Genomic DNA, 23,424 nt, shown 5'->3' with positions numbered 1-23,424 from the left:
GAAAGACGTAGGCCAATTCAGGCCATGTAACTGCTAGAAATATATATGCAATATATTCCATTGATACTGTATGCTTAATTCATATTTAATATATGTGGTGTGACTGAGTAATACAAGTTTATGATGTGATATATATTAGCCTAGCATATATTGGTCCACACAGCCATCTACCTCGTTCCCAGCCAGTGCAGTATGCCTTTTTGGAAGTGCTGTAGCCAGCTTCATTAACAGCATCCCAAAGGCTGCTATAAATAATACAAGTACTGTTCCTGCCCTCAGCTGCCCCAAGATTGGAGTAGCCAGAAAGGTGACTTAAAGCCACCTTTCAACCACCACTTTCTTCAGCTGCACCCAGTGTAAAGTTGTGCAGTTGCACATCTGGCCCACTGAGTAATGAAAAACAAAAAAGCCAGATTTCCTGAAATGTCTAGTGAGTGGAGTGCCTCAATATTTGGGTGTTCAGCTTGAGATACTTTTAAGGGGTCTGATTTTCAGAAGGCAGCTGCTCAGCACTTTCTGAAAAATCAGGTTCATTTAAGGTTTCTCATCTCCCAGAATGACTCGCCGTTTCTGAAAATCTTGGCTGAAGACCTTATATTACTGGGTAAAGAAACACAGGTGTAAATATATATATATATTTAATTTTTAGATATTATCTTTTAAATATCACTTTAGCCTGAACCATCAGAGAAATGCTGAGGGCTGGTAAATATTTTTGCAATGGAGCAGCACAGTTAATTTAGTCCAGGTGTTTCTGTAATTACGAATCTCTAGGAAAATACATAGTATAGTACTTGGTGGCTGGCACCTGTGTGCTCTGCTTGGGTTTGTGTGAGTGCTCTGTGGCTTGGTAGGAAACTTGTGGGCATGCTGTCTGCCTCAAGAGCTGACCATTCCCCCTCCCTGCCCACCTCCTTAGCGATAGCCATGTGAATAACCGGTTCAGTTCACCGGAAGTTCCAAAAATTGAAAAAACAAAAACTTGTTTCAGGCTGAATTAAAACAATTTTTGTTGTTGAAATTTTTGGCAAATCAAAAAATATTTGCAAAAAGAAAAGGAGTACTTGTGGCACCTTAGAGACTAACAAATTTATTAGAGCATAAGCTTTCGTGAGCTACAGCTCACTTCATCGGATGCATTTGGTGGAAAAAACAGAGGAGAGATTTATATACACACACACAGAGAACATGAAACAATGGGTTTATCATACACACTGTAAGGAGAGTGATCACTTAAGATAAGCCATCACCAACAGCAGGGGGGGGAAGGAGGAAAACCTTTCATGGTGACAAGCAGGTAGGCTAATTCCAGCAGTTAACAAGAATATCAGAGGAACAGTGGGGGGTGGGGTGGGAGGGAGAAATACCATGGGGAAATAGTTTTACTTTGTGTAATGACTCATCCATTCCCAGTCTCTATTCAAGCCTAAGTTAATTATTTGTTTTTCATTATCCTGGATTGAACTAAAGCTGTTTTAACAATTGAAATGTCTCAATTTTGATTTTGAAAATTAAAGGAAATTCTGAAACTGAAAGCTGTTTTGAACCAAAATAAAGCTTTTTAAAAGCATTTCAGTTCAACCATGTTGAAACTAAATACCTGATTTATTTTGGGGTGGGGAAATTTTTTTCAGAGCTTTTTGGGCTGGAACAATTTGCAAAACTGACACAAATTCAAAAAATGTCTGTGTTGCCCAATATGCATTTTTTTTTTTTTACTGTGTGTGTGTGTGTGGGGGGGGCTTATGCAAAATATTTTGCCCAGCTTTACTTATCATGTTTACTTTGTGTATTTCTTTGGCCGTGTCTACTTGATCACTTATGTTGGCAAAACTTGTTGCTCATGGGTGTGGGTGCTGAGCGACAGAAGTTTTGCTGGTATAAGTGGTAATGTGCACAGCTACCGCCGCTCCATGGAGGCGGTTTATTACGTCGAAGGGAGAGCTCTTTCCCATCCACATAGAGTAGCTACATAAGCAATCTTACAGTGGCACAGCTGCATCGGCACTTGTGAGCTTACACTGGCTCAGCTGTATAGATGTGGCCTTTGTCTCTACAGTATTAAAAGGGATTGTGCATGCTAGTTTTAGCAGGGTGAAAATGGGGCACTGTCTGTGTGCAAAAGGTTATATGTTCCCCTGACAGGTAACTGTCCACATACTCCGCACAGTTTGGTAGCCCAAAGCACTCTTGTGCATCTGTTTTGTATATAGCTCATTCTTAAGCATTCTAGAGAGATTCTGAAATCAGCACTTTAACTTTCACTTTGGTTATTGAACAAAGGGCTGTGTGGTGGTGCCAGCTGCTCCTTACTAACTCACCACTCTGGAGGGTGATGAACATTACGGAAGGCATACAGTTGATGGACAACATTTTTTTTAGGTGGCTAGCTACAGTTTTCTCCCTCTCCTTCCCCTCCCTAAGCCTCCCACTATAAACATTCCCTTTGAAACAAATGGGTTAATTCAGTATTACAGACCTGTAGCACTTCAAGGGCAGAGCTACCAAAAATGGAACAATGGTAAGTGGGCTCCCAAGGAAAATTCAAAGGGAATTTCCATGTTTCGTTTGAAGTGCCCTCTTTGTCATGCTCAGCCCCTCTTTCAAGGTACCTATAATGTTCTTCAAAACACTAACAGCCTCTCCACCCCAGTCTGTTGTGAATGGGTCAACATATGCTGGAGTTTGGCCTAATACCCCACTCCTACCAGTTGCTCTTCTGTCCAGGTGGCCTGACCATGTATGCAGATGAGCAAGCAGCTTGAAAGGAATTGCCATCTCCTTTCCCTTTGGAAGGTTCCTTCAGTGGGGTCAGAGGTTTGGCACTTCTCCCTCCTCTCTGCTCTGTTCTTTGCTGTATTCAGGTGCTTTTCTTTGATCTCTTTTTCAGACCAACCAGAGGCTGAAGGAGAGGCAGCTAGTGGAGCTTGACTTTTTTTGTCTCTCTGACTTGCCTGGTAAGACCTCCATGGGCTAGCTGGACCCCAAACATTACTGTTGGGTGTAAATTCTGCCCTATATATGTTATGTAGAGAGTACCCAGTTCAGCAGTACCCATTATTAGCTGAGCCAATAGAGGATTTCAGTCTCTGCAACTCTAGTCCCAAATGAAACAATACGGTTGTGTTGGAAATTTCAACATGCCAAATTAGCAGCATACTAGCCTTCCAGACTCCAGTTGTGCTAAGCTTTGTTCAGTCATTTGATGATTACTTTGTGTCACCAGCCAGAAGAGTCCTGTGCTATATAAGCCCATCCTCAGAGCAGAGAGAAGTGAGTTCTCCAAACATTTGCCTTCAACCCTTTAATCTGAACTACTTTGACTTTGCTCCTCCTAATCAGTGGTGGTTAGAACTACAAGGGGGAAGCTGAGAGTCTGACAGTATTAATCATATAACTTCTATTTCAAAGGTAGTGATTTACAGATGGAAGTGGGGACAGGCTAACAGAGGCATAATTTTACCTTCAAATGGAAATTCTATTTGATGCATATCAGCAGGCAAAAAATGTACATCTTTTCAAACTGATCAGCTAGTCAGAAATTCACTGTCATTTTAGGGCTGCAGGTGACCGGTAGCTAAATAGTAGTAATTCTGATAATTGAAGAATCCTGACTACTGCCAGTCTCACGATTAAGGGACAAGTATACAATCAATAAATGGCACATGGGATTGCAGATTTATAGCTCTTCTGTAAAATGCAGTCCCCTGACAAAGGGCTTAAAAGATATTAAACTGATCCTCTGGCCAAAAGGAACTTCTGAACTTCGCTTTGACTATTTCAGTTGACCACTCTTGAAGTTCAGTATAAGAAATAGAAATGATAAAGCAGACCACTATAAAGAAAAATATACATTTTCCTTCCTTGAGAGTGCTGGAAAGTTTCTTCCTTAGACTGTATGATGATGTAACATAGGGAGGGTGGCTGGGATGAATGGGGAAGACTGAAAAGGTGAATTGGAGTCTTTGTTAGAGGGAGTGCTTTGTACTAAAAAGACATGGGGCAACTGAACAGAGTGTCAGTCATAGCTTTGTTCTTTTGGTTTGATTTTTGGAAGGAGTGATTGGCTAGACTTGTTTTCATTTATATGACTTGTATTGTGGTAGTACCCAGACACCCCAATTACAGGTCTATTGAGCTAGGCTCTGTACACAATAAAAACCAGAGATCTTTATATATAGTATGATATTTTGTACTTTCTACAGAATCTTTCTTCCAGGCATCTCAATTGTTATGTTAATTAAGCCTTATAATACCCCCCCCCCCGCGGTGGTTGCAATTGTATAGAGATCACTTCACCCACAGCAAAATTATAGACACTGCTGGAATGAAACACATTAGCAGCTTAACAGCACCCATCAACGTTGTATTTCTCTGTTATAAACAATTAGAGTATATGCATATATTCAGCCAGTATAAGTATCTAATAAGAACATTTGCTTTCCTGACAGATAATCTTCCAGTTAACTTAATTTGCATAATATTCTGCCATTCAAGAAAAAAATCACTATTTGCTGGGACATTAGTTTTGACCTTTTCATAATTATATTTGTTGTTGTGAGTTTGTGCATAGACACATTGTTATCTCTCAGGACAATGTATGTTCTCCCTCTTTGGGTTTGTGGGTGTCATTTTTGGAGTTAATGAAAATGGTTCTTCCATTGCTACGACTTTGTTTATAATAGTCAGTGGCGTAAAACAACCAGTGTTGCTTTTGACATATGTCTATAAAGATACACTAGTGTATATTAATGCTCAAGGTAAATTAACAGATACATTGTACTGTATATATGCAGATATTAAAAACTAAAATACTTGTGTGTGTGAAAAGTAAGCAGCCTAACTAGTAACTTCTGAAGTGGGCAGAAGAAGTTAAGGCCCTGATTCAGCAAAGCATTTAGCATGTGCTTAAGTCTCAATGGGATTTAAATGTGCATGTTGCTCAATCAGAGCTTTAACTAATTGGAATTCTCCAAAATATTGGAGAGAACTAAAGGAAAAGTCTCAGCACCCTTACACCTTTATTCTGCTTGGGCTCAAGGCCATAGGCATGTCTAAAGCTGCTGCATGTTACAGAAGTGGACGCAGAGAAGTAGGCTTGGGATCTGAGGGAAGGATGGTAGTGAAATGCTAGTGAAGAGAATCCTAGCCATTCAGAGAGATGAACCAGAAACTAAGATTGTGTGAAACTAGAGAAACTATGACCAGATCAAATGGAGGGGCCTAGCTGATGGGCGAACACACAAGCAGATGGGGAGTGAGATTAAGGAGGAGCCAGGGCGCTCTAGCCTCATTTCTGCCGCTGCAGATGAATAATCCATTGTGTGCAATTGTACTACGAGATAGAGAACAAAGTCATAGCGGGCAAAGACAGTGACCAGCAGTAACTCCACCCTGAGCTTGAACTTGGGGGAAAAGAACGTGCCTGATGGTAAATGTTCCAGACTCGTAGATCTAACCCATCTTCAGGTAATTAACAGTGATGGACAAGGAAGACCTTGGTAAGAAGTGTGTGGCCATAAACGTCTCAGCAAATTGTAGGGTTCAGGGAATCTGGAGTTACAAGAGTAGTTTAGTTCCCATGTCAGTTCAGTCTCTGTGGGGAAAGGGAATCTCATGAGCAGGGCCGGATTTCCAGTTAGGCCCAGCAGGCATGTGCCTAGGGCACACCTGAAAATTCAACATTTGCTGTTCCTGGGCCCCGGCAGGGGGTGAGGCCGGCTGAGAGGGAAAGGGCGTCATGCAGCCTTGCTGAAGCTTTCCTACCAGCAGGGAAGGCGAACCAGACCCCTGTGGCAGGGGAAGAGCTCAGAAGTCAAATGCAGGGGGCCCTGCCAGGCAAGTGGGTCCTGGGGGAGCTGCACCTGGACAGGCCCTGTTCCCGATCCAGCCTGGCTGATCGCAGCACTCCTGAGGGGCCAGAGTGATCCTGACCGGCCCCGCCATACTGCCGGCTCGCTCAGCCTAGAAAGGGTTTGTTTGTTTGTTTGGGTGCTGGGTAGTTGTGGTGGTGGTGGTGGTGGTGGGGCACCTAAAAGTGGTGGGGTACCCCTGCTGCCCACGGTGGTTTGGAGTTCCAAGCTGCTGTGGGTGCCACCCCCACTTCCCTTGAAGCTCCTGTCTGCTGCAGCTGGTGGGGAGAGCTCAGAGCTGGGGCCCCCCCAACTGCCCATCCACTAGGGGCGTGTAAGGTGTAGATCCCGCCCTGCTCATGAGAGCGCAGGTTCTGTATTCCATGAGCATTCTAGTTCCCTACTTGTTCTCTACTGAAAAATGCATTTTGTACCATCCCTCTAACTAGTTCAAAAATGGGGGGGGGGAATCATTCCATATGTCACCTGGAATAGACTGTACAGGAAAAACTGGTTTTGTGGCTCCATATTATACATCATTCCAATCCACTGGTTTCTAAGAGATCTGACTGAAATGGCATTGGCTTGAGTGCTTGAAGCATCGCATTAAGAAACTATGCATAAAGGGATGGAACAGGAAAGATAATTCTGTGCTGTAACATACACATCCCTTCCAGATACTCTAAAGGAAAGAACAATGGAAATCATACTGGTACACTACTTACTATACAGTAAGTATAGTACATTAGGCAGCCATCAGAACTTGTCATAAAAACTTCCTGACATGTTACTGCAGCAGCAGTCAAAAAAGCTAGCAATGTTAGCAAAGGGATTGATAGTAAGACAGAAAATATAATGCCGTATATAAATCCATGGTACGCCCACATCTTGAATATTGGCTGCAGTTCTGGTTGCCCCATCTCAAAAAAGATATATTAGAACTGGAAAAAGTACAGAGAAGGGTAACAAAAAAAAAACAACAACTAGGGCTATGAAACATATGAGGAGAGATTTAAAAGACTGGGACTGGTAAGTTTAGAAAAGAGACTGAGGAAGAGGCCTTAAGATAGAGGTCTATAAAATCATGGAAGGTGTGGAAAAAGTAAACAAGGAAGTATAATTTATCCCTTCACATAACACATGAACAAGGGGTCATCCAATGAAATTACTAGGCAGCAGGTTTAAAACAAAAACCAGAAGTGCTTCTTCAAACAACACAGTCAACCCTGGAACTCGTTGCCAGGGGATGTTGTGAAGGCCAAAAGGATAATTTGGTTCAAAAAAGAATTGGATAATTCATGGAGGATAGGTCCATCAATGGCTATTAGCCAAGATGGTCAGGATGCAACCCCATGCTCTGGGTGTTCTTAATCATCTGACTGCTAGAAGCTGGGATTGGATGACAGGAGATGGACCATTTAATAATTGCCCTATTCTGTTCATTCCCTCTGAAGCACTTGGCACTGGCCATTGTTGGAAGACAGGCTATTGGGCTACATGGACCATTAGTCTGATCTAACATGGCCGTTCTTATGTACAATTTCAGTTTATGAAAACTGAAGAAATTTTAAAAATCTAATTTGCTTTTCCCTTTTTCTTTACAGTCTTTCATTTGATACATAATTCAATTTGGACACTGAAAAGCTTTTTTTTTTTCTTCTTACGCACTGGCATCTTGCTGGAAACACAGAAGGGAATGTTTAAATTAAAACCTCTGATATTTTTGTTTTTGTTTCTATTAAAACATTAATAGAAATATATGCAACTTTAAAAAAAAAAGAGAGAACCTATAACTGTGTAACTAGTAAGCCTACGCTACCAATTGTATCCATTTTAAAGTAAGCGGTCCAGTATCACAAGTCTCAACACTTTGAACATATTAATTTCAAATATCTGAAGGTTATGGTTGTCAGTGTGACCATGTCAAAGATGCAAATCACAACCTGCAAAGACCTCAGAATCCTAATCGTATACAAAATAGTCTATTGCAATATTAAATCAAATGAAGGATCTTTTGAAAGAATGAAGGCTCCTTGTAACACTCCCCGTGAGCATTCTGGGAGTGGCGACTGTTTTTTAATACACTTCTTCATACAACACCTGATCCTTGATTGGCACCCTTTGTTGCTACTGCGGAACATGATATACACCAATTTTTTTCAAAAGTGAGGAATAAATTCTTGGTGCCCAATCTGAATCACTTTAAAAGTGATCTGATTTTCAGGGAGCGGTTGCTTAGAACTTTCTGAAGATAAGGCATCTCAAGGTCAGCACCTAAAATCAGTAGTCACTATTTTTAATCTGGACCATAATAATTAATAGCATTCACACAGCTCTAGTAAAGGCACTTATTCATTTAAAGGCTCAGGCTCCTCTGCTTCCTTCATGTTGCTCCTAGCTGTGCAAGTTGGTGTAAAAGATCCCACGGGGAGAGGGGGAGGAAGATTACAGGCGCTTCTCCAGCCCACCTCTATGTATCTATTTCGCCTGTCACAGCAATTTGCAGAGGAAGTGGACTGACCAGAAGCCCGAGGTGAGTAGCAGTAGGGGGTATGCTTCCCTATGAGAATGTCAAAGAACGGCTATAGGCCTTAGCGCTCCATTGAAGCAGCAATAGCTCTCCTGCGTGTTTTCCGACTCTTCCTTCAGAGAGGGTAGAGAACATGACCACGAGCAGTGACAGATGGCTATGTCCTGACTCTCTGCTGCTTTGGGCTCATATGGCTAGCAGAGGATCAAAGGGGAGGAGGGGATCATTGCACAGCTGACTGGGATCCATGGATTTCAGACCTGTGGCAATTTTGCTAGCGTCACACCCTGTGATTGCTCCTCATTCTCACTCATGAATCAGGTCATAGAAGGGAAATATGTCCATTCGGTGGCAAACTTTTTTTGAAAAAGAACTTCACACAGGCCTCTTTACTGCCACCACTCTTTATGTAACTTACCCATGCGATGTTTTCCAGGTGGGTGGTGGCTCATTATACAGTAAAACTATAACCTATTTATGATCAGTACAATATCAGCCTGGGAGGCTTTAAAGCTAATATTGATTGGCTTATTTTTAAGTCATATGAAAATTATCAAAAAAAAGTGTTTTTTCTGGTCTGTGTCCTATTCCCTGAGAAGGGGTAGCTTTCGGAGGCAATAAATAAAACTAGTTTTGTATGTGTTACACACCCAAACAGTTGAAATTTTGGGGTGATTTGGCTGAGTTTTTTGCTTTTGTTTCAGGGTTTGTATGAAACCAAAACTGGAAAGTGAAAGATGCAAAATGTGTGTACTGGAAACACAAAGTTAATCAAATCTGTTTGTTTGATTGAAAGGCTGAGTGTTACATAACTCAGGAGGTTTTTTTTGTTCTTTTCCTGGGATATTGCACGTTTGAAAGCCAAGTTGTCGTCTCTGCTGAGCATCCATAGGAGCTTCATGCATGTATGCCAGGGCAAAATATATCCCTTAAATTTCAAACTGCAGGGCCATCAAGAGCTGTGGCTTTACAGGATATTGATATATGTTAAGAGACATCACTTGAGTCCTGATACTTGGTTGTCAGATGAGTCACTTTTACACTGGAGATGAAGGAAAGCATTCCAGATGTGGGGCTCTCAGTCATAGCTCTCTTGTGGCTAAGATGAACTGGAGAGGAGAGTGAAGCTGCCTGGAAGCTTCTAAGACTTTTACCAGCACTGCGAGGTGCTGGGAATTGGTGATTGGCATGACACAAGGACCTAGTTAGGTTACAGGGAAGCATCTCTGCACAGCTGTCTCAAGCTCTGTCCCCAATTGTTACTTGTTTTGCCAGGAGGTAGGGCCATGGCTCCACAATTGCTCCATCCAGGAGCCACCAGCAATAGTACACTCTGCAGCTCCTTGCAGCCATTATTACACCCATAACTGCTCGTGCTCTCAGCCTACTGAAAATATTTTTTCCTTTCAACAGAATCTTGGAACTAAACTCCTGGTGATGATAAAACCCTGTGAACAAGTGAATTAATCACAGGGACAATGCACTGGAATAAATATGAATATACTTCATGCTACTATAATTCAAAGGAACTAAGGAAAAATTTCTGCTACTGAACATGTCACTGCCCTTCTTCCTAACAGAGGCTAAAAAGAGGTAGTATTCCATGAAAGACTATTGCTTGCTTAATTATAGGGTCTTTTAAGTGGTGCCTCCCGTCACTCTTAGAGCAAGTAACGATAACCCAGAAAATCCGCACAGTTCTATTTTCTAGCAGATGCAGTTTAGCTTTGATATTTTTGTGGTTATAATATGAACAGTCTATTGTTTGCTGTTATTTCTAAGGGAAGCATTATAAATTAGGAATTTCTTTGGTACCACGAGCCAGAGGGATAATGCAGTGTATGAATGGCTGTGCTGCCAACTCTCTCAACTTTTTCAGGAGGTTTTGTAACATTTGGTATCTTTTCTTAAGGCCAGGGCTTTAAGAAAAGATAAGACAGAGAATCTCAGCTTTCATTTTAAAAAAAAAAAAAAGTTCCTAGCCCTCCTGGTTGCAGAGAAAAGCTTGAAAATATGATCCTTAATAGGTCAACAACAGGAAGGCAAATAAAAAGAACCTATCATTTTTTTAATAAAATTATTTTCAAGCCACTCAGTTTTGTAGAGCCTGACTCATGATTTTTAGATGCTTGTGATTGTCAGTACTGCAATTTTTATAAAAAGAAAATAAGATTACATTATGATGACTAAGAAAGTGACAAGAAAAATGTAGGACATTTGGATTATTGGAAAAAAAAAAACAACCCTGTGTCTTTATTTAGAAAGCACATACAGCAATGTATAGGAAGGGAACAGAGATGCAAAACAGGTCAGCATACAAATTCCTTTCAAAAGATATGGTGAGACACTTTTTCCAATTAGTTTGATATCAGTCTATATGAGCACTTAAACTGCTATATCTTTCCTAGATAAAAAGAAACCACACACAATTTCTGAAGAACAAGCTAAATGTCTATTTTCAGAAATTCCTCCATAGTCCAATTTTGTAGACAGCAAAGTTTGTTTTGTGTTTTTTGTTTTGTTTTGTTTTGTTTTGTTTTTTATTCCTGATGTTTCCCAAGAGTGTTTTTTTTCTTGTTTATGCCATGGTTTCTTTCCTCAGTGTCCGCCTCTGATGACAAGTAAGGATACTTGTGAATGATGATCTCCCTTTAGTTCTTGACCTTTTCTTTAATTTCTTCTGATGCTTGAGTGAAATTCCGAGCTCCTCCATTATAGCATTGAAAGAAAGACACTAGAGAAATGTGGAAAAAGTGTTTAACATTCAATGAACATAAATTCCAAGCTTAAATTCCGAAAAACTTAGCGTTTAGGTTTCTATAAACACAGGCTTTAAGGCCTGATTCATGGACTTCATGAGTTCTGGGAGTCTCTTCATTGAATTAAACAGTCTGTGGAGTAGGGCAATATTGCACAGTGGATGGGATTTTCAAAAGCTCTGGGCACTGACCCAGTCCTGCTCCCTTTGAAATTTAATTTAACATTTATTTCAATGGAAGCAGAGTTAGGCCACTGCTGTGCGGTTTTGAAAATCCTACCCAAACACATTTATGTCTTCCACCGTGCCTTCAGATTATGAAATTTACCTTTCCTCTGAAAACTGTACTCGTGTTGGTCTTAAAACACACTAGTGCTAAAGAGAACAAATAACTTCTTTTGACGATTATTTGATTTCTCCCCCCCCACACCCAGCCATGAAATTAATGACTCTCTAAATAAAACATTTTCCAATGCTCTTTCTACAGAGAAATAGAGAAAAACACTTTTAAAACATTGTGTGTCCAGGAAAGGAGAAATTATATTTGAATGAAATAGTTGGAAAATTGCAAGATGGTTTAGAAAGTGGAATTCCATTTGGCTACAGGATTCATGAAGATATGTTGTGGGGGAAAATAACATAAAACTGACTGCTAAAATAACTCCATGTGGTATAAAAATGTATATAGCTTTAAATGGAAAGAGTTGTGATGTACAACTAATGTACTGATTTAAAAAAATCAGGTGATAAGTGTGATTAAAATGTACTTTTTTTTGACCACCTCACCAGCACCCAGCCCATTAATCCATCCCTTATTTTTAACATTCCAAACCCCTCTGAGGAGTTTTAAGAGATGCTTTTTAAAACAGCCCATAGAAATGTTTCCTATATCCCAAACATGGATTTTTCCCCTAAAAGTACACTGCTGGAAGATGGGCTCTATTAGTCCTTGACCAGTGACAAGTCAATTCTAATATGTCAAAGCCCTGTAGAGCTAAATATAAAATATTTATTCTAGGAGAAAGGGAGAAATCCAAGCTTTCCTACCAGCTTCTAGTTCCCAAGAAAGACTTTAAAATGTGAAGTATGGCATTATGTTTAGGCTGTCAATTAATAGCAGTTAGCTCAAGCAATTAATCAGTTTTAATCACACTGTTAAACAATAGAATACTAATTTGAAATTAAATTCAATTAATTTAAATCTATTAAATATTTTTGGATGTTTTTCTGCATTTTCAAACATTGATTTCAATTACAACACAAAATACAAAGTGCACAGTGCTCACTTTATAATTTTTATTACAAATATTTGCACTGTAAAAATAACACAATAGTATTTAACAAAAATATTTAATTTCAGTTGGTATTCTATTATTTAACAGTGTGATTAAAACTGCAATTAATTGCGATTAATTTTAGATGTTAACTCAGGCAGAAAAGTGACTTACTAAAGGCTGTGGAGGGAATCCCTGTCAGAGCAGGGATTAGAACTTCAGAATTATAGACTTCTAGTACCATGTTTGGTCCCTTTCTCTGAGTAGTGCCTGGCCTTGATTCTGCAAGCTGTGTGCACACAGCTCCAGTCAGAGATTGGGGCATTACTATTAGTGTTTCTTCAGTGTACATACATATATTGTATAGACTCTATACAATGTGGTATATACTGTGGTGTACCTGGTAAGAGTTTATTTGAGCAATATGTTGCACACAGACCTAGTATGATCCTAGATTATTTAATATACACTTTCTTTGATAGGCTTCATTTTTGTTTATCTTATGAAACACTGAATGCCTTAAGTATATAATAATTAAATGGTTATTAACTCATGACTGACTTAAAATGTAATTGATATGGGCAAGAAAATCTTTCTTCAAATTTAGTTTCTGGTAGGTCAGCCCTTGGTAATAGTCAGGACTTCACTGGTGTAATTATCATTTTAAACAGAGATTTTGGTGATGCAATTTAGGAATTTCTGGTGCTAAGCATTAGTTTGAACCAGTAATATCTGATAGATCTCTGGGCCCTCTGGTAGCAGTTGCTGAAGCCGGTGTCATCCTGCTGTTGAAGTTACTTTTAAATTGAATGAGCAAAGCCTTTTTGGAGAATGTCACCACTGATTTCCCCAGCTGATAAAAATATATGCACCAACCCACTGGCTCTGTTGCGTGGTTACTTCCTTGACATTACTTTACTTGTAATTGGATTTTTTTTAAATCTAGATTTTTAGAATGAGCCAAGAATTCCATGGTGAATGAGCAAGGGAATGGATCAGTCACTAGACTATCTACTTTTTATATAACTGTAATGCAGTGTCTGATACTAATCCATGTTCGTTGTGTGTGTGTGTGTGTGTATGTGTGTTTGTGTTGTGGATTTCTGCAAGATGTGCATAGGGATAAGTCCTATAGTCAGAACAATATTTTCTATTGGCATGTTTAATGTTTACATCTAGGTTTTTCCCAAACTGATTCAGATTATCCAGATCATATTGCACTCATTACATTGTTTATCATGTGATATCAAGAAACTTAATTCCATGAAGAATATGTCACACTTATGCAGAGATGTTTGACACATCATTGATAGGTTGGTACTTGAAATTTTAAACATTTGGATACCTGTTGAATAAACTATATGGACCTGTTCTAGCTCCTAAAAAGCTTTGAGTTTAAATGACCATTGGTCTGTTCTACTTGTAAACTTTGTCCTTTTTTTATTTTTAGTAACAATTGATGCTGTTTATCCAAGTCTGTCTGTGTGTGTGTTTAGAACTTGCATTTCAGAAGTAAATTTCTGCCATCTTGCTCATTATTAAACATTAAACTTTATCGCCAGTTTCAAGAGTTATTGGTTTAAGGTCTGTTGCTAGTCTTGATTTTAAATTTGGCGTTATCTATAAATAGTTTCATATTTACAAGAAGTACATATTGAGGCCTTGGCTTAATCCCAAATGTCTTTGTCCCATAGAAAATATCTGCAGCCATACAGCATACAGATTTGGGCTGACCCATTCAGAAGAGAGGTTAATCAGCCAAAAGCAAACACACACTGGAATCTGCTGTTTTATACAAGGCACAGTTTGGGGAAGGAGGAAAGCTTGTATATAGGAATGCAACTTCCTGACTTACACACCACAGCTCTCAATGTCGTATCTGTTGGAACCATAGAAGTTGTTGTTGCCCTCGGGTTGGATTTAAATCTATGTCTTGGGAGAATTAACCAGCTACAAAAGCTGTTTTGGTTTAACAGAGTCTTATAATAATGAAGTGAACATAGAAATAAGACTGGGAACCTGGACTGATCCTTTTACAATAAAATTCAAAGGGACTCTTGACAAGGTTTGTAGGCTCCAACTTTGATCTATGGCAGATTTGTGTCTGTCTGCAAAGTCCTGCCACCTTTTAGAAAACAGTGGAGGAGGTGGTGGGCCTCTACAAATGGTTTTAAAAGACCTTGAGATGAGGGGCTCTGTACTGCCTCTCCTTTCTCCCTCCCCATTCCCATGCACTTTAGGATGTTCTTAAGTGCAACTGGAGAAGGTTCCTTGAACTTTCAGTTTTCTAATAAACAATTTATCAGAAGAACGTCATACACAATCCCCTATGAGCCCCATGAAACCTATCCCAAAGTACTGTTTGTCTTCAAATGTGTACGTAGATCACACTTCGCTGCTTCTAAAGTGACCTAGGCCCAGTAACAGCATGAAGCACTTAAAATTGCTCTCTTTCTAGTTTGTGTCACACAAAGTGGAGATGAGGAAGCAGGACAGATGTTCAAAAATCAGAATTGCCCTGAACTTTTTAGATGAGGAGACAAACCTGTGTCCACACTACAGAGCAACTGTAAGCCAAGCCAGTATGCATGTGACAGAGGAAAAAATGGTGGTAAGGAAATGCATTCGATTATCAAGCTGCTAAAGGATCTTTATGAAAAAGTAATGTATATGAAATATCATAGCATTCTTTTAAAAGGGCATCGTACAGTTAAAATTCTATTTTTAAAATTGCCTTCTGTGTTTTACCTCTTCTTGAGGTATTCAAACAAAATTTTTTAAGAGCTTTAAAATTGTTCTAATGCTCTTAACTCCTTGGAGTTGGTTGAGGGTGAACAATGAAGACAGACAGACCCGTAAATTTCATTTTTGCTTATAGTCCTCTTCACTTGCTGGTTCTGTTGGGATGCTGCAGTGTTTGGCTTGCAAATACTGCGTGGGAATGTTATTCCTTTAAAATATATTGGTTGAGGCATAATTAGACCAGGGAATTGGTCTCTTCACTATATAACAGGCATAGCGGCAGATCCATCACCTGCTCAGGTCTCCCAAATCTTTCCTCCGGTCCCATCTTGCAACAGTGAAAATTGTGTTAGACTTTGGGGTAGCTACCTACCTAGGCAGGGATTTTTTTTTTAAAGTAATATAGACAAGATTGAGGAAAACTGGGAACTGTAATTCTTGACTCAATATGCCATACGTGAATCTTTGAAGCCAGTCTGCCTGTGGTGTCAATCTAGTCAGAAGACTTTATAGTGAACTTCATACATACCTAAGGAGAAATACCTCAATCTAGAGGTGCTGTGTCACACTTGAGAATTATGAAAATTCACTGATAGGACAAATTTATCGTGGCAGAATATATGACAAGAATCCAGCTTATAGTTTAGTAATAGAGAAAGAAGATCAGAATCAGGATTTCCCTTCTGTGAGCCACAGTAGCCATGTTTTTATAGTTGCACATAGATGGAACAGTGGCAAATTCTTAATATTGGGAAGAAAAAAAAGTACCTTGCCTTGTGTCTAGTATACTGGAGGAAAATGTTTCAAAGTCGTTATTTCTTGTGAAAATATTGCTGTAGTGAATTCAAAGTCTGCTTCAGTACCGTGCCACTAAGAGCTAATTATACAAATTAGACCAGCAGGCAAGCTATTCTAAACTGCGATTCAGATTTTTAGAAAGCATGGTTCTGCACTGAAAGTGACTATAAAAATGGGTATTTTGTGTTTTGTTTTTCCCAATTTTCAGTTGGTAAGAAAAACGATGGTTTCTCTGATTGCCAGTCCCACAAACCAATTGAAGGCTAATGGGGTAACTGAGGGCAAAATCTGACCTGCATCTCTTTCAGAACTAGTGTAAATGCATGAGAAGGACTGAGCTTCTATTGATTTTTGAAGCAGAGGGTGAAGTTGCAGAGCTAACAGTTTGGGGAAAAATCATTCTTGAAAATTTGACATAGATGTTACTGAGAAAAGATAAACATGGGATATGCTCATCCCATGCTATTTGTATGCAGTCACTTCTCTGAGTAAAACAGACATGAAGTTTTTTATTAATTATTTCTGTTCTCTTCCAGTTCCACACCTTTCTGGTTTGTACCACACTTGCTCCGAGTACACAGACTTGTTTATACAACTTACAAAACATTAAGCATGTGTAGAGTACAAGTCATGCATGAAAGGACTCTAAATGTCTCCTGATGCTTACTACTAATTTTAGAGACTGTCGTCTGCATATTTTCAAGTTGCCTTTTAGATAATTATATTTATAATCTGAAACAAGCAACCTGTTCCTCATAATAATAAGCAAGTTAACCATATTATAGAAAAGTGTAATTGCAGCACATTTTGAAACCTTTGCAGAATATGTTCATAAGGGCATGGCAAATAATATGTAAAATATAATTATCTGGTTACATAAGGATAGTCTTTGGACATAGTCCTCTTAACACAAACATCTTAAATAGAGAACACTTCCGGTTTGATACATTACAGCGTTCGTTTTTAAAATATGTAATAAAAAAAGAAAAAAGGTTGTAGTGCCTAGAACTCCCAATCATAGACCGAGACCGCATTGTGCTAGATATTGTGCAAACACAGAAAGAAAAGATGGTTGCTGCCCCAAAGACCTTACAATTTGTGTGGACAAAACATTTAAGAACTTGATCATCAATTGGTTCAGTTTGTTGATCTGCCACAGACTTCCTGTATGACCTCGGATGAGCCATTTAATCCCTCTAGGCCTTAGCTTTCCATCTGTAGATGATGTTTTTTGTCTCTCCACCCTTAGTCTGTGTGTGTGTGTGTGTGTTTTTTTTTTTTTTTAAATGTGGAATGCAAGCTGTTTAGGCCAGGGACTCTCTATAAGGGCATATCTACACTTACCTCCGGAGCGATCGATCCAGCTGGGGTCGATTTATGGCGTCTAGTGAAGACGCGATAAATCGACCGCCGAGCACTCTCCCGTCGATTCCGATACTCCACCGGAGTGAGAAGCGCAGGTGGAGTCGACGGGGAGCATCAGAAGTTGACCTACCACAGTGAAGACACCGTGGTAGTAGCTCTAAGTACATCGATTTCAGCTACGTTATTCACGTAGCTGAAGTTTCGTTACTTAGATCGATTTTCCCCCCCTGCCCCTCTCCCCCCAGTGTAGACCAGGCCTAAGTGTAGGCACAAGGGAGCCCTGAACTCTAGTCACCAATGTAATACAAATAAATATAACCATTTAGGATCAAGTCCTTTGGCTTTGATAAGTGCAATGACTAAAATTACTAAATGCCCTTAACTTCCATTAACCTCATCAGGAGTTGAGAGTGCATAGCTCCTCTCTAGAGGCACTCAGCACCTGGCAGGATCAGGTACCTTCGCTACAAATGTACTTTCTATTAGAGCTCAAGTGATTGTCCCTTTTTCACATGAACAGATGCTGGTATAATTTTTGAATGGCAGGTTTTTTAACACATCTTTCTGGCTAGATATGAAATTCCATTTAAAAACAAGATAATTGTTTCATCGTGGTCCCCAGAGGCAAGCTAAATCTACTATGGTGTTTGGCACAGTCAGACGACAAGTAAGGAGCATTGTTGTTAAGACTCACTTTTTTCTATAGCCTCTCTCAAAGATGTGACAGTGCTCTAAAAACTGAACAAAACAAAGGCACTTCACACCGAATGTCCATCCAAAGTTCAATTGAGATTAAGGAAACTGAGGGGGAAAATGATTAGGATAATGAGCATATTCGTCATTGTCCTTCTCCTCTGAGAGCTCAGAGGAGCTGGATTTGATTGGCTTTAAAGTTCTTTCCCCACTGGGGAAATAACACGCTTAAATGCTTTGTTGAATTGGGACTAGAGTGCCTAATTCTCTCACCTGTGATTAGATCTTGGTTTGTAAGCGCACAAATTTTGCCAAGACTTATGGATCAAAGCTCTGGGGGTCTTAGCCAACAAATTTTGTTATCAGGTAAAGTGTTAACTATTGTGAGTAATTCCATCACAACCAGGATAACTTCTTCCAGGGTCTTGAATGGGATGGACACAAACTGACATCACTTATATTGTAAAGAGTATTTTCTTAGTCATAAAAACAGATGGATTTTAAGATCCAATAGAAGAACTAGGGAAACCACTAAGATTATTAAAAGGGTAAATAAAATTGGCCAATAGACAATAATGCAAAATGGAAACACAATGACCAGAACTCCTGTCACTGTACATAGAAGACCATGTTTTCTTGTCTCGGTATTCAGGTCAGACAGAAAGCAGATAGAAGAAATCAGAACAGGGCTGAGCTGGAGTGTGTTAAGGGAGACTAGAGCATCTGGAGCACTTCACCTACTTAGTGGGAAGAAGTCAATCAGCAAGAAGTGTTTAATTGCAATAGAGCTCAGACATGGTCCCTCCAAAAAAGGGATCATTAACTTGCTACATCTTGTGTTGCAAGGGTAAACTGCAGTGTACAAAGAAAGCATACCAATAGATTAAAAAAACCCAAAACCTCAAGTATCAGTAGCAGACAAAGATGATCAATACCAATGAGTTGTAATGATCAGGACACTGTACCAAAGAGACAGATGGGAGTGATGTGTGGGAGACAAAATCAGTGAAATTACGGGATCAGCTGGGGTATAATCAGATCTGGATAAAAAGTAACTGGGCTTTTTTAGAATAAAGGGAAGTTTATCATGGTTCATGCATTATTCTGATCCAGATTTATATAAATATATATCTAAAACTACAGTCACAATAGTATTTCAGCATAGCTATTCAGATCAACTTCCTAACACAACTTTGTAGTAACTTGTATATTTATTATGCAAAACAAATGCCAAGGGTTTACAGTTCAACATGATTTGAGATCCTGATTGCTGCTTATACCATATAAGAATCCTGTCTTATAATAAGTACAGTATGTCTGATCCTCCTTTCAGTTACACAGATGAACATCAAAATTAAATCTATGCCATTACACTGATGTAAAACCTGTGTATACAAGAAGAAAACTAGGTGTTCTAGGAGGATGTATTCACTGAATTTTTTTAAATTTTAATGGTTACTGGCTTAAAACCTAAGTGTGATTTTTGTGGTACAATAGTACAAGCTGCTTGGAGGTGTTGTATAATGAATTTTAAATGGATGAATTAAAATTAATTAAATATTTGACACTGGGAACACAGTGCTGTCAGCTAAAGATCATTGGCTCTTTGCCATGAATGGGCCTTTCAGAGAGTTAATGGAATCCTGCAGATTGTTGAATTGTTAGGTTTCTAAATAACTGCACGGGCTTCTTGCTAAATGCTCTGCAGGGACTAAAGACTGAGTTCCTGCAAATCATACTTTCAGCAAATTGCACTGCTAGGGAAAGAAGGTAAATACATTTTTCTTACCTGAAAATGCTGAACTACCCAAAGGAATGACAAGAGGATTATTCTCTATAGAGAGATATAGAGACTAACACTTTATTAAAATCTATTTTTTTATTCTATGATATGCACTGAACTGCTCAAATTCTCAGGACCCTGGAGATCCATCTGCTACAGTAGCCAGGCTTTAAGGCTATTAATATGTGAGGCAATATTTTGATCACTGAATGCTTTCCATTGGACACACCTTTTTCCTTTACTATTATACAGTGTGAATTGAGGGTTGTTTTCGAATCCCTCGCTCCTCTCGGATTAATTTGCCACAGTCTAACTCCGTAGATAAGGTGGTTCCAGAGGTGGAGTTGGATGGATGGGTTTGCTTACATTGTAGTCCATAAAAGAAACAAAAGGCCTTGCATGCAGGAAAAAAAATGGAGAAAAAATAAGTGAAATAACAAAAAATATGAAAATGAGAGCTCTAAATTAAAGACAGTATTATGGAAACAAAGTCACAGGTCATATGCAATTTATAGTCATAATGAAACTCTCTGTATTCTTTTTATACAATCATTTCCCACAGATTCTGTAATAGTAATATGTGATATCACCACTTTAATGCAGTTGAAGATGTTCATTATGATGAGACAGGCTACCCTCTATTGAATGTTGCTGTGATATAGTAGCAGGATTTTCACATAAACTGAACTTGTCACATCAGATTCACACTAGTACTCACCCAAATTATAAAGAAGTGAATTGATAGTCTTCGTGGGATACACTTTTTGGCCCATTAATTATGATTCCAGAAATAATAATGTCCTACACTCTTATCCCATTATCATTTGTCCTACAAACTTTAATCAACTGCATTACCTTTGCTTTTTTTATATAAAAAGGATAGAAATAGGTTTTATCCGTTATTCTGTCTGAGGCAAGAGCTGGAGAAACCCTCTTTTCATTGTGTGTTTTTGAAACTGGTAATTAAGATTTTAAAATTTATAAGAAAATTAACAGTATATACAAAGTACATCAGTTCTCTTGGATTTATGCCTAAAATACCAAATGTTTGGCTTAATAAAGCCTTGATCCTACAAATCGCTTCACATAGGTAGACTTCTGTGTCCATGTGCAGCACCATTGACTTTAGTGTGGGCCTGCTCAGGTGCAGGGATCTGCCTGCATGGAGCAGTTTAAAGTATTTTAGGCCTCGATCCTGTAATAAGCCTATCCCTGTACCATGATGGCCAAAATAATGTAATGCCACTGATATTATTATTGGCTATAACTGATCCACTGGATGCACCTAAGTACCATATAGATAAATAAAGCCATGGTGCCTGCCTCCAATCTGATCCCAAGCCAAGTCCCATTGAAGTGAAATGAGGGGCTGAGCAGACCCTGGAGATCCACCTACAAAGAGGAGATGGCAGAATTGGGGTCTCAGTAGAGAAGTGACGAGGGAACACATAGGGACAAAGTAGGGATTACTGAGGACAGCAACTATACTGTAGCTGGAGAATGGCAATGGTAATTTTGTCTCTATAAGGAGACCTGGTAGAGCAGAACAAAATATTTAGTATTTGTTTCAGGATCTGGGGGTGTGTTGAGTGGTACTCCTCTCATCTCATTTTGTTCTTAAACATATTTAGTGCATGCTAGGTTCTATAATGAAAACAGAATAGTATTTCCTCCAAACATTGCAACATCCATGTTTTGGTTTACATCCATTATTTTCTTGGGTTTTTATATTACTCATTACCCTTCAATGGAGTTACTCCAGGGATCACTTTTATGCCAGAACCTATTGTTCTGTGGCTCCCATCTCTTTCTATCAAGGCTCCCCGCTTTATGGCCTGCCCTTCCCTGTGGAACATGCAGACTCCTGGTTTTGAAGGAATGCTTTAGAGTGAGAGAGAACTGCGTTGGTGGAGACAGACCAGTAGATTGCTGCCATTACCAAAGGGATAATGCTGAAGCTATAGAGAGAGCTGCAGTTTTCCATTTTTATTCCTTTCCAAGTCCATTTGTTTGAAGTATTAAGACCAAGGAACAACTGTTCGAGAAATTAACTACGCTTGAAATTTCTGCACAGTCATACTAAACAACGCTAATTGGATTGAGTGTGAGGTACTTCCCTCTTCTCATTTAATAAATGTATGCGGCTTTAATGCCAGAAACGCATGGCAGAGGTTCAACAACACAAGAGCCTGAATAGACTCTTAATGGTACAGCCTCCTATGCCTTGGCAACCCCAGGCCCTAAAAAACAAACCAGAAATGAGCTGGCAATAGACAACTCACCTGTTCGATATCGCTGTTTTTCCTGGATTTATATATAAATTCTCCAATGGCTACAAACACTGAAAGAACAAGTCCAGCAGCAAGCACTATAAAGATGCCCCCAATATTCTCAACCCCCAGAGCACTGGCCTCTTTGCTGTCCTCCTCAGGGCACCCATTGCCCCGCCACCACTTTTCTTTCATCATGTGCAGTTTCCCCTCCTCCTGTAGCTGGAGAATTGCAATGGTAATTTTGTCTCTATAAGGAGACCCTGTAGAGCAAGAACAAACCATTTAGTAATTGTTGCAGAGTTGGGGTGGAAGATGCGCATTTGAGACAAAAGTGCATCCTTCTAACAATACAAATTATTCCTGATAGAGTATAACCAAAACAGTTCTGTGCTTGACTGACTGCTCATGTTTGGATTGCTCTCTCATTCTAATAGGGGGATAGCATTAGCTAGTGAAATTTGCATTGGTGACTGACAAAGCGAGGGATCTTTAAGTCTTGCTATTCATTTGGGACTGCATTGGGCTTTCTGTGGATGCCTACAATGGACTTTGGCTAAGCCACTGCATTACACCAGATTTTTCCCTAAATTCCTTTCTGTGTCTGAGTATTTCACATTCTCCTAGACTCTCTACTTTTACATGTATTCCATTTACTTCCATTTTTTTTACCACTGCATTTAAAACTGAGCACAATCTAAGAAAACACACAGTGAGTTAAATAAGTTCAGGCCTCAGTTATACCTTTCCATCCTTATTTACGCCAATTGTGCTGGATGGTTGAGAGCTGAAACTGGCCTTTTATTTTCTTTGCATTCTGCAAAGTTTTGCCAACATGTAGGTACAGATAGCAAAGTACTTGAGGCTTTTCTTTCTGTTGTTTATTGCTTTCCCTCCACCAGCATTCTATTGGTAACCATGTAACGATGCAGAGTGGATGAGTGTGCACAATGCCTGGCAAGCAAGGGGTTAAAACCATGCTGCCTCCCCCCCTCCCCCGCCCCCTTGCTTCCCCACCCCAGCCAGAACAAAGTAGCAATGGAGCAATTAAGCTTAATAGACCAGCAGGAGCTAGCAATGTGTGGACAGGATTAATTAGCAGCAAGCACAAAATTCCCCAGAGGGCAAGGATTACAAAGTAGCCACAGGGAGAGGGAGTTGGAAGAAAGTGTGGGAAGGTAGTGTGAAACCAGAGGCGTATGTGGACTAACTTCCTATCACGTCTGGACTTTCAACCATAGGAAGCTTTGTCTCCTAGGCTGGTTTACGCTACAGCTTATGTTGACCTAACTATGGCAGTGCCTACAGGTAAATTTCACTCCTGCTGACATAACTGCCCCGCTATGCTGACTTAATAAC

The 23,424-nt window shown here is 39.5% G+C and overlaps 1 protein-coding gene and 1 long non-coding RNA gene across 6 annotated transcripts in view; one reads left to right on the top strand and one right to left on the bottom strand.

Moving 5' to 3' along the window:
• LOC122458936 overlaps positions 1 to 16,900 on the top strand; it is a 71,743-nt gene extending 54,843 nt beyond the window's left edge. For 2 of the 3 annotated variants that reach the window (XR_006279297.1, XR_006279298.1), the window contains exons 2-4: positions 14,109 to 14,479; positions 14,889 to 15,025; positions 16,163 to 16,900. This is a non-coding gene — a long non-coding RNA (uncharacterized LOC122458936). Of the gene's footprint in view, positions 1 to 2,890; positions 2,958 to 14,108; positions 14,480 to 14,888; positions 15,026 to 16,162 lie in introns of all 3 variants that reach the window. The other variant, XR_006279296.1, reaches the window with a different exon arrangement.
• Positions 10,615 to 23,424, bottom strand: part of GRIK1 (glutamate ionotropic receptor kainate type subunit 1) — a 227,820-nt gene continuing 215,010 nt past the window's right edge. For 2 of the 3 annotated variants that reach the window (XM_043508822.1, XM_043508817.1), the window contains 3 exons: positions 22,078 to 22,328; positions 10,914 to 11,116; positions 10,615 to 10,883 (listed from right to left, as the gene is read on the bottom strand). In XM_043508822.1, the coding sequence (XP_043364757.1) occupies positions 10,961 to 11,116; positions 22,078 to 22,328 (407 nt within the window). In that variant the 3' untranslated portion in view covers positions 10,615 to 10,883; positions 10,914 to 10,960. Of the gene's footprint in view, positions 10,884 to 10,913; positions 11,117 to 20,026; positions 20,190 to 22,077; positions 22,329 to 23,424 lie in introns of those variants that run through there. The other variant, XM_038415686.2, reaches the window with a different exon arrangement.

The sequence above is a fragment of the Dermochelys coriacea genome, chromosome 1 (assembly GCF_009764565.3).
Source record: "Dermochelys coriacea isolate rDerCor1 chromosome 1, rDerCor1.pri.v4, whole genome shotgun sequence".
Taxonomy (NCBI): Eukaryota; Metazoa; Chordata; order Testudines; family Dermochelyidae; genus Dermochelys; species Dermochelys coriacea.
The sequence above is the reverse complement of the archived record's forward strand: the minus strand, read 5'-3'. Positions and strand labels throughout refer to the sequence as shown.